This window comes from Rhinoraja longicauda, chromosome 13, assembly GCF_053455715.1.
Source record: "Rhinoraja longicauda isolate Sanriku21f chromosome 13, sRhiLon1.1, whole genome shotgun sequence".
NCBI classification, from domain to species: Eukaryota; Metazoa; Chordata; class Chondrichthyes; order Rajiformes; family Arhynchobatidae; genus Rhinoraja; species Rhinoraja longicauda.
In genome coordinates, this window is record NC_135965.1 from 12,900,288 (window position 1) to 12,911,598 (window position 11,311).

The 11,311-nt window shown below is 41.1% G+C and overlaps 1 protein-coding gene across 6 annotated transcripts in view; it reads right to left on the reverse strand.

Annotated features, from left to right (window-relative positions):
- zbtb38 (zinc finger and BTB domain containing 38) overlaps positions 1–11,061 on the reverse strand; it is a 57,499-nt gene extending 46,438 nt beyond the window's left edge. For 2 of the 6 annotated variants that reach the window (XM_078410384.1, XM_078410378.1), the window contains exon 1: positions 10,643–11,061. Coding sequence is in view for 1 of the 6 variants with exons in the window: in XM_078410376.1 (XP_078266502.1) it covers positions 10,490–10,552 (63 nt within the window). In the remaining 5 variants the exon portion in view is untranslated. Of the gene's footprint in view, positions 1–9,839; positions 10,116–10,489; positions 10,568–10,642 lie in introns of those variants that run through there. The other 4 variants (XM_078410383.1, XM_078410379.1, XM_078410376.1 and 1 more) reach the window with 3 other exon arrangements.
- Between the last annotated feature and the right edge of the window lie 250 nt (positions 11,062–11,311).

Here is an 11,311-nt window from a genome sequence, read left to right on the forward strand (position 1 = left end):
AGATCAGGTTTAGAGGGATATGGGCCAAACACAGGCAGGTGGGACTAGTGTAGATGGGACTTGTTGGTCAGTGTGGGCAAGTTGGGCCAAAGGGCCTGATTCCAAGCTGTAATATATTAATCTAGAAGTATGACTCCACGGTGAACTGTGAAATTGAAGGCTATTGGGATCTGGGGAGAGAAACCGTTCACTTGTTAATGGCATAAACTTTAGAGTAAGCTTTTTGGGAAAATATACTTATACGATATGGCTGTCACCAGCATTTATGCCTCATCTGTAATTAATCTTTGAATTACTCCTTCACATCTTATATTTGTGGGTATTTGAGGATCAGCCGTATGTCTGGAGTCACATACTGGCTGGGCCAGATAAAGTTGGCCGTTTGCCTTCTCCAAAAAGGTATATTAGTGAAAAAGATGACAGTCTGCTAGTTTTACAGTCACCGTAATGACTAATTCCAGATATATTTAATTGAGTGAATATAGACTTCCTGGTTGCCATGGTGGGATTTTAATTCCCGACCCATGATTCTTCGTCTACTCCATTTGACCACCATGGCACCGTACTGCTGGGAATTGGTGGATATTCCACACCAATCTTCTTCGGCCAAGAACCCTTCGCGTATGCAAAATGCTGGGGTAACTCAGCAGGTCAGGCAGCATCTCTGAAGGTGACATTTCAGGTCGAGACCCTTTGATTGCAGAGGGGTTTGGGTAGAAGAGAGCTGGACAAGGGGAGATACAGGGCAAAGCATGGCAGGTAATAGGTCAACATGAGCGATGACACCTGCTCATACCTACCCCTTGTCCGTGACCCCACAGACAAACACCAGGCCATGTCGACATTAGCTGCCATGCTTTGCCGGCTTCTCCTTTTTTCCAGCTTTCTCCCCCACCCCCCACTCCAATCAGTGAGAAGGGTCCCGACCTGAAATGTCATTTATCCATGTTCTCCAGAGATGCTGTCCGACTGCTGAGCTACTCCAGCACTTTGTTTCCTTTTGAGTATTAACCAGCATCGGCAGTTCCTTGGCTCTAACCCTTTGCAAGGATTTCTCAAGGCCAATTCCTGGGCCCAGATATCTAAAGCTGCTTCAATGACTTTCCTTCAATAACATGCACCAGAAGTGGGGACGCTCAACCCTATTTGAAACTGAGGAGTTTGCACGTTCTCCCTGTAACCGCATGGGTTTTCCCTCGGTGCTCTGGTGTCTTTCCACACTCCAAAGATGTGCAGGTTTGTTGGTTAATTGGCTTTAGAATTTTTTAATTTTTTTAATTGTGTTATCCCTAATGCGCAGGATAGTGCTAGTGATTGCTGGTCGGCGCGGACTCGAAAGGCCTGTTTCCATGCTGTATCTCTAAAGTCTACAGTCTAACTCCTCAGATAATGGAGCAATGCGCGCCCGCAGAATAAGCTTTAGAAAACAAAAGAGTTGGCATCAATGATTCCCTCCTCCCAAACACAAAGTACGATACCACCCTAGCTATTCGATTTCAGGGCATCGATAACAATTCCAATTTAATGGACTGGCTTCAAAATTATTCTGACACAAGAGCAGATCAAAAACTGATCAAACGGTACCAGCAATTCCCATCATGTAAGAATCTCTTCTGTTGGGTGCCTTTTGAACATCACAACAGCAGCGGGATACCATCTAGGACAGAGCATCCCATTGAATTGCCTCTGTCCTCCCATCCCCCAATCCACTGAACAAACGTCCAACCTACATCTGTAAAATGCACTACAGCAACTGGCCAAGGTTTCCTCACAGATATTGACCTCTCTTAGCAAGTCAGCATCGGAAAACTTGATCAATCAGCAAACATCACATCCGGTGCCACGCATCAGCCCGACTTGCATCCACATCACCATTCCTTGGTGTCTAAAGAAGGGTCTCGATCAGAAACATCACCCATTCCTTTTCTCCAGAGATGCTGCTTGATCCACTGAGTTACTCCAACATTGTGCGTCCATCTTCACCATTCCTTTAGTTTAGTTTAGCTGTGAGATAGTGTGGAAACAGGCCCTTCGACCCATCGACCCCACGCCAACCATACATTAGTTCTATCCCACGCACTAGGGACAATTTGCAGAAGCCAACCAACCTAAAAACCTGCACATTTTTGGAATGTGGGAGAAAACAACAGGACCCAGAGAAAACTCACGCGGTCACGGAGGAACACGAGAACTCCACACAGACAGCACCCGAGGTCAGGATCTAACACGGGTCTCTGTGAGACAGCAGTTCTATCTCTGCGCCATCCAAAGACGTACAGGTATGTAGGTTAATTGACTGGGTAAAACTAAAAAATTGTCCCTAGTGGGTGTAGGATAGTGTTAATGTGCGGGGATCGCTGGGCGGCGCGGACTTGGTGGGCCGAAAAGGCCTGTTTCCGCGCTGTATATATATATGATATGATATGATATGATCGTGTCACCCCTTCATCATTGCTGGGCAAACACTTGAAAATTGCTACCAGTTACTTCTCAAAGCATTTAATTAAAGGGAGGTCACCATTTTCTTCAAGGATATTGAGGGACAGGCATTAAATGCTGACTTTGCCAGCAATATCCACACAAGAAGAAGAATCGGACGTGGGATTTCCTGCAAATTTTAGACTTGCCTTGGAACAACAAGCCAGGAAATCTTGTCAGACAGTACTGATAAAAATACATATCACATGGGACTTTGGATTTTATAAATAGAGGCAGAGTTCAAAAGAGTTAATGCTAAAGCTACGCTCAAAAATACATCTATTAGGCCATTTAGAAATCAATATCCAGTTTTGAATGCTCAGCTCTAACAAGACCACAGAAGTGATTCATTATCTTCAAATGAACTTTCTGTTCAATGGAAATCAAGGCTCTTTTCACTTGAATGGGAAAGATTGAAGTAGAAATCCATTGGGCACACTTCAAATTATGAGAAATTTTGATAGAGGTAAACAAAAACATAAACAAATCCAAATCTCTTACAAACAAGTGAAAAGGATTCATAAGACAGAGACACACAAGAGACAAGGACTGAGGCAGGAGAGTATTTTGGTGTCATTTTAGAATGACAGGATTTGAATAGGAATCAAATCACCTCAAACATCAAAACCAAAAGTAGTTTAAAAAATATACGAATGAATAAATGAATAAGTTTATTGGCCAAGTATGTGCATTTACAAGGAATGTGCCTTGGTGCTCCGCTCACAAATGACATCACAAACATACAGTTAACAATTAACTGTATGTTAATTTTTTTAAACATTCGAACAATAAGGATACAACATTACGGTCTAAACATGCGGGTGAAAATAAACCAGAGCAAAAAAGAGACTACAGACTTTGGTTATTGAGTAGAACTACTACTCGTGGAAAAAAAGTTGTTTTTATGACTGGCTGTGGCTGCTTTGACAGTCCGGAGTCGCCTTCCAGAGGGAAGTGCTTCAAAGATTTTGTAGTCAGGGTGAGAGGGGTCAGAGATGATCTTGCCCAGTCACTTCCTGGCCCTTGCAGTGTACAGTTCGTCAATGGGGGGGGGGGAGGGGGGGGGAAAGGTTGCAGCCAACAACCTTCTCAGCTGATCGAACGATCCGTTGCAGCCTCTGGATGTTGTGCTTGGTGGCTGAGCCAAACCAGACCATGAAGGAGAAGGTGAGGATGGACTCAATGATAGAAATATAGAATTGGACCATCATTGCCTGTGGCAGATTGTGTTTCCTCAGTTGCTGTAGGAAATTTTATATATATTATATAAATTATATATATTTTGTTTGATAAGCCAAATGCGAGGAAAGGAAGGATGATCCAACAAGGAGCAGGGTTGAAGTGGGCAGAATGGCTGTTCAGTTTAGAGCTATAGCACGAAAACAGGATCTTTGGCCCACTGGGTCCGTGCCAACCAGCGATCCCTGTACACTAGCACTATTCTACACGCTCGGGATAATTTACAATTTTTAACCAAAGCCAAATTAACCTACAAACCTGTACAATTCTATGCAGAAACCTCTCAAAATGCAGTAAACCTGAATCTTGTCCTGCAAATACATCTGGAAGGCCCAGATTTGTGAAACCTGTATTAATTTTCCAATCCAGGCTTTCCCAGAGTATTTGGATTCAAGTTGTGTCTCCCTTTCATTCTTGCAACAGCAAATGGGATTAATTCTGATACATCTGTCCTTGCTTTTACATCCTGCAAATGTTATCCTGTGGTAATACAATCTATCCCCAAAGCCATTTTTTGCATTCATACATCAATGCATTTTTCTAATCAAGGACAGCTAATAATAGCACATGCTCTTTAACGTAAAGTATGATGTATAGTGGGTACTTAATGAAGCAGCTGCTCTAATTATGTACATTTGGATCAGACAATTGAAATTTCATAATGCTATTATCTTTGACACAGACTATGTTCAATCGGTACCTCATTAATTTGTCAACCAACAATTTTGTATATACAAATAAAATCCAACAAAATGTAATTTTCCAATTCCTTAAATTAGTACTTTTCAACCCACACACTGCCACATCCAAATCCCATTTATAGTTTTTCATCACAAATAAACAGCAGGATTGAAGAGACCAACAAATTAGTCTTCCACCTACCTAGGTACATCAATTACACTTTTGCAGGATTATTATCCTATCGGGTGAATTATTTCAGCCCTCTAGGCACAGGTTTACTTTTAATCTCACAGTATGTGTCTCGACTTGAAACGGCATCTATCTAAGTTCTCCAGAGATGCTGCCTGACCCTCTGAGTTACTCCAGCACTTTGCGTTTCCTTTTGTAAACCAGCATCTGTAGTTTCTTGTTTTTACTCTTCTCTATAGAAAGGTACAGCACAGGAACAGGCCCTTTGGCCCACATAAAATCTCACGTCCAGCCAGATGACATTAGACAAACTAAACTGATCTCATCTGCCTACCCATGATCCCCATACCCATCCATTCCCTGCATATCCATGCCTGTCTAAACACCTCTTCAAAAAATAAAATAGGTAAATTTCATTTAAGCTAAATTCAAGTGATTTGACATTTGAATTAATTCTACATTGTGTGAACAGTGTAGAATTCTTCAGTCTGAAGAAGGGTCTCGACCGAAACGTCACCCATTCCTTCTCTCCTGAGATGCTGCCTGACCTGCTGAGTTACTCCAGCATTTTGTGAATAAATACCTCGATTTGTACCAGCATCTGCAGTTATTTTCTTATACTACACTGTGAATGTCACTGCAGTCCAGCTGTGGCCGCCAAATGTCTTCAGTTTCCCTCCATGCCGACTTACCTGATCAATTCAGACATTGCTATACCATCAACCTCAATTAAAACTTAAGTTTAAAGAAGGGTCCCGACCCAAAACGTCACCTATTCTTTTCCTCCAGAGATGCTGAATTACTCCAGTGCGTTGTGTCTATCTTTTAAATTATCCCATCTGTTTTATACAACACACCTTAAAAAAAATCTTATTTCAGAACATCGATTAAAAAACCCAGGTCAAAACATACATTCAGAATTGCCAGCCAATTTAAAAACCTTTATCAGTTTGCATACCAAGCACCAAAATATACAAATTCAGGTGTTTCTCTAATGACGGGCTCAGCCAAAAGAGATTTGATCGTTAAATATTCTAATTGAAAAGTCATTTGTTCCTCCCTCTGCACAGGCTTCACACAGACACTTTACAAATATTGTAAATAATGTATTTAAGTAGATTTTTGGGAGGGCAAGTTTGGAAAGTGAGTTGGGGTACAATGTAATATTGGGAAGTGTTACCAGACTCCCGAAACATTCATCTCATTCACACTACCTTCCCGGACTCTTGCTCTTAATTTATTGTACTTCAGCTTTTTGTTTGCCCGACCTCAATCTGCACACTTTACAATGAGGTACTGACTGAACATATTCTGTGTCAAAGATGATACAATGTGAAATCTCAATTGTCTGATCCTAGTGAACTTAATTACAATCCTCATACCATTCTGCTATTCTGCACTTGTCATTGGTTTCTTGTCATATTTATCATTACCATCCATACTGTTTATTCTACGAGTTAAATACGAACAAGGAATTGCTTTGCACATTGGTGTACATGAAAATAAACTAACCTGACCTTTAAGTATTGAAGTAATTGGATTATAGCCAATTACCTTCCTCTATATAAAATGTCCTTGAGATTTGTCATTACACTATCTCAAGATATATCTCCAAACAGTTCATTTATAAGCCAAGATAGCGATTATCCAGAAAAAACATATTTTTAATTTTGCATCTGCCATCATAGGGGCGGCAACAGTAGAGTTGCTGCCTTACAGCGCCAGAGACTCGGGTTCGATCCCGACTATGGGTGCTGTCTGTACGGAGTTTGTACGTTCTCCCTGTGACTGCATGGATTTTTCTCCAGGTATTCTGGTTTGCTCCCACACTCCAAAGATGTACAGCTTTTTAGGTTAATTGGCTTTGATAAATTCTCCCTAATGTGTAGGACAGTGCTAGTGTGCGGGGATTGCTGATCAGCACAGACTCGGTGGGCCGAAGGGCCCGCTTCCATGCCGTTTCTCTAAACTAAAAGAAATTAGTGTACAGTTACTAATCATGGCCATGTTAACATGCTTAATTATTCAAGCACCAAAGAAATCATAGAAATCACATTTTTAATGTGCATTTTTGACATGAAGTTTGTTTTATTTAAAGTAGCATGGAGGCAATGTTCACTGCAATACTGCCACACAGGAACCTTGGACCTTCTCCCGGCCAGGTTCCCAATCGTCCGCCCTCAGCAGGGGGCAACACAACCCCATGGAAGGAGTTAAGGACTGATCTGCTACCGAGGGACCTCCCATTGAAGGATTGAGACCCACACAGATGAGAGGTCAAAGAGTAGGTCACCCCACCAGCCCTCTCAGCTTGAATCCGTGTGTGGCATAAGAGATTAGTGGAGTGCAAAGAATTTACTCCATGCAAAATTGGTACAGCTTTATTTGTGTACGTCTTTGAAGTCAACTACAATTTTTTTTTTCTCTTTAGCATCAAGACTGTGAACTGAGATTCATACTTCAGAGTTGCGGAAAAATGTATAATAAACCTAAACCAGCGAAAAGGAACAATTGTGTCCCTTGCACCAATGGGTGCAGCTTTGTGCACACAGGTCTGACCACAAGACAGAATTCGACTTTGTATTAATCCACATTGTGGTCTAAATTCTGTTGAAAAAAATCTGCTAAATGCTTCGCAGGCATAACTGCTGAGCACAACATTGCAACATGCGCACACACACACACACAGCCCCGACTCATAACATAAGCTGCAGAAATATTAACTCAGCATTTCCATCAGGTCCTATTTTATCTGGGTTTGTAAGCAAAGGCTTCAAAGATGTCTGCAGATGAGCTCTTCATTCAAGCCATTATCTTTTGCTTTCTTTTCGTCCAAGTCCAGCACTTCCCCCACCACCCAAATCTATAGATCGTCTTAGAGCTCATTTTAGTTTCAAATATTTCGGCTGTCAAATGTCACAGGCCAGGATACACTAGCTGCAAAACAGCAGCAAGAACACCGGACAAAAATAAACACTATCTGTGTTAGTTTCCAAAAATTAAGTGAATCATTCAGCTACTAAAATGTTAGGAAGCATGTAAATCTAATCAGCCTTTCTTTTGTATCTGATTCAAAGGAGGACTATGTTGCAACACCCCATTGCAAATATCAGTGTATTTAGAGCCGGTGAGGTTAAACATATTGCTCTGTGTGATAGGATTTTAGCCGTGCCTTCTTTGATCCTATGATCGGCAAACATTTCATCTTTGAAGCAAACTATTTTATAAAATAATTCAAACATAAGTGCAATTCCAAAGCAACACATTGTGCTTCAAGGCTGTTATGGCATGAATTATGCTGCTTGAAACAAAATTGCTGCTTCCACCATTCGTATGCATGGGTACACTCTGTCTGCGCCCAAGTGCAGTAAACTGCAGCCGGCTCTGTCCAACTCATCATAATGCTATGCTGCAAGGCTGCAAACACGACCACAGCAGCAAACAGCCATTTTGAAACCGACTGCAGAGAAACAAAATGCGATCAGCTGCTGCAAAATGGCTGCTGCTGAAAGCACACCAGCTCACAGCCCTGACACCACTGAGCAACATCAGAGTGGCAATCGAGGATTTTTCCTGAGGACAATTTCCACATCAGTAAATGATGTCCTAAACAAAATGGTAACAAAAGGTGAAACATTTAAAGCCACGTTTTATAATTGTAATCTATAGTTACTTTTTCCACCCGAATCCATTAAAATAGTATCGAGACTACAATGCCATTGACAACCTTGCGTCTTTGACCTGGTCCTGGACTCTAATCCTTGGCGTAAAGAAAAAACACACTAAATCCTTTAAAGACAAGTAGTTTGAACAGTGATCACGCCCCCGTTATTGCAGCGTTTTATTCCACTGCACTTGCAAACATTTAGAATTTTAATTAGATTAAAACGATTAAACTTTCAATTGCTGCAAGTATTTCATTGTTCTATTCGGGTACATATTACAATTAAATACTCCTGACTGGATTGTACCACGAAATTAGCAGCCAGTTTGCTTGGCAGATCAATAGTAGAACGTCAATTGCTTTGGATACAACAGACATTGTACACTCCAGACACAGAAAAATTAAACTGAAGCACAAAATTAAAAAAGGCATTTCCTTCATATTAGATTCGGCGCTTAATAGCAGGGAAAGGAAACAGCTTCTCTGAAACTGAAACTCAACCTAGCTAAAAGAGGGAGACTTTCTTCATTAATCCCTTGGCTTTGTCCAACATTGATACCAATTTACAGTTTTACTGGTGCAACGTCAAAACTGCCCGAATAAAGTCCGGGCGTCAAGAAAGATAGGTGATGATAAAGATATGCAGATGAAGAAAAAAATCCCGAGCTTGGGGAACCAATGCAATTTTTTTTATTTTTTTTTGCTTTTCATGCAAACAGGATGTGGTTGTCAAGGAAACACGTTATGCAGTAGTTATTGGGAAGCATAATGTATTTTCAACTTTTGCAGTAATTAATTCAGATACACAGGTTAGAATCCAAATGAGAAAATGGGATCGGTCCCGCTGGCGATCATTTATGCAGCTATTTCTAATATAACTTCCACCTCCTATCCCTGGAGCTTACTGATTGAGGAATGCCAGGCCCATTGGAAGCGAGCAGAACTACACAATGATTAAAATAAGCACACAATGGTGAACACAAACTTTCTGTTAAAAACGGTGCTGTGACATTTTCCTAGTCATTGATAAATAAGTAAACGGCAGTGCCTTGCCGATGGACTCATCATTCGGAACAGAAAGACTTCCTACAAAGCATTATTTTCGGAGAAGAATGACCCACTCGTGTTTTACACAGTGGTGGAGAATTGCTGCTTCCGAGATACATTTCTCTCATGTACCTGTTCAAATGCAACCGTGGAATAAAAAGAGGGCACTTAAGGAAGATTCCTGCTTGCAGCAAACGACCAAAACGGAGTGCTGTTAGATATCACATTAACTCCTGCTTGCTGCTGTTATTGCCGAGTATTACGTTCCCTCCCCACACATTCCTCAGTTCAGGAAGAAAAACTGCAAATTATGACGAGCAGTCAAATCTGTCAGATAAACATCCTTAACCAAGGACATGGCGAAAAGATTTTTAATTTTTTTTTCCACAGCCCTACAGAAATATCAAATAAGAAAAGATTGTGCGCTAAAAATCTGCATGCGAAGAGATTAAAAAAAGACAGACAAAATACAATAAAAATATTTTTGAGAATTTCATGCAAAACAAAAGAGACCGAGCAATGGACAACGACCTTCATTTACCTTTTCTTTTTTTGGGGGAAAAAAAAAAATCAAAACGCTCCAATTCTCATGAAGCTGTCATCGCTCTTGTGTTACTTCTGGAAGAAATGGTGTTCCTGGAAATTAGGCTCATCAACAAGACTGCTCAGCAAACACCATCTGCAAATCTTTGAAAGCCGTCGCGCGAAGATCATTCCTCTCAGGGCTCAGAGACTGAAGCTGACCATTGCACAGGCCACTTGTCACACTAGGTGAGAATCAAGTCACTGTTGAAAATACCAGTCAGAATCCCACAAGCGCTGGTACACAATGTGCACGACTTCACAGCTAAAAATAGATATGTTGCATCGGCCAAGTGTATCATAAACCGGGAGAGCTCAGAACCTAGAATTCTGGTAAACACCAAAAGAAAAAGATATTCGGACCGAGCCTGCCCTGCAATACCAATTTGGTATTACAATGCAAGAAATTATTTTATAATACGATGCATGCAAACAGCTTCACCAAAATCAAAAGGTACTTAAAATAGTATTTTCAGTAATGTATTACTTCAATCTATATGAGGCTATTTTTTTTGTTGAAAATGAAGGATTATCTGTTATATATTGCAATGCGGTCCCAACGATTCTCGAGCTGTCAAGACAACATATGCACAGTATTTACATACTCACATTTAAACACAAGGCATCGAACACAGTAATCAATATATGGCATGCTAAGAAAAGAACCAGCATTAAACCTGCCTGCCATTTTTGGTTTGCAGGAGTAAGCTTAGTTCTGCCGTACACTGCACCAGAGCTAGGGGAGGGGGAGGGGCAGCTCACCTTAAATTCAGTAGCTGTCAACTATATGGTGCTGATTCAAATGGATAGGAGGCTATGGTAAAACATTGTTGTCGAGCACTGATGATGCAAGGCGAGCCTGATCACCAGAGGAGAAAATAAAACGGCAGCACAACCAAATTCTTTAGTGATGGGAGAACAGGCACATCAAATGGTCGAGATTGCCTGCTTCCTGTCCAGTCATCCTGCTTCGCAGCTCATTTTGAAGAACCTGACTACTTCATCGCAAAAGCAGCGCACAGAAAAGGATGCAAAGAGCATCACCGTTAGGTGGAAGTATTAGGCAGAAAGGGGCGACTCTAGGTAGCGTTCATCAAAATGCAATTTAAAGACGGATCTTGTCTCTCACATGGAATCGTTAAGCAAATGTTTGAACGGCAAGATTCCCCTTGAAAAGCATAAAAATTTAAAAGCCTTCAGCTCCACAAATTCACCGCTCCAGAGCTGTAATTAATAGCTGTATTTCTGCACCGCCAACCACAGAGACGGGATCTCAAGTCACATGAATAGTCATTGGTGTTTATAGCACATATTTAATATGGAAATATTAGCATTACAAATTTCTCCAGGCTAGCACTGTGCATAACAGCAGGGTGCATTGTGAAATTCCACTTCCTTCAAATCCTTAAAACGATCAGATATTTTTAATTC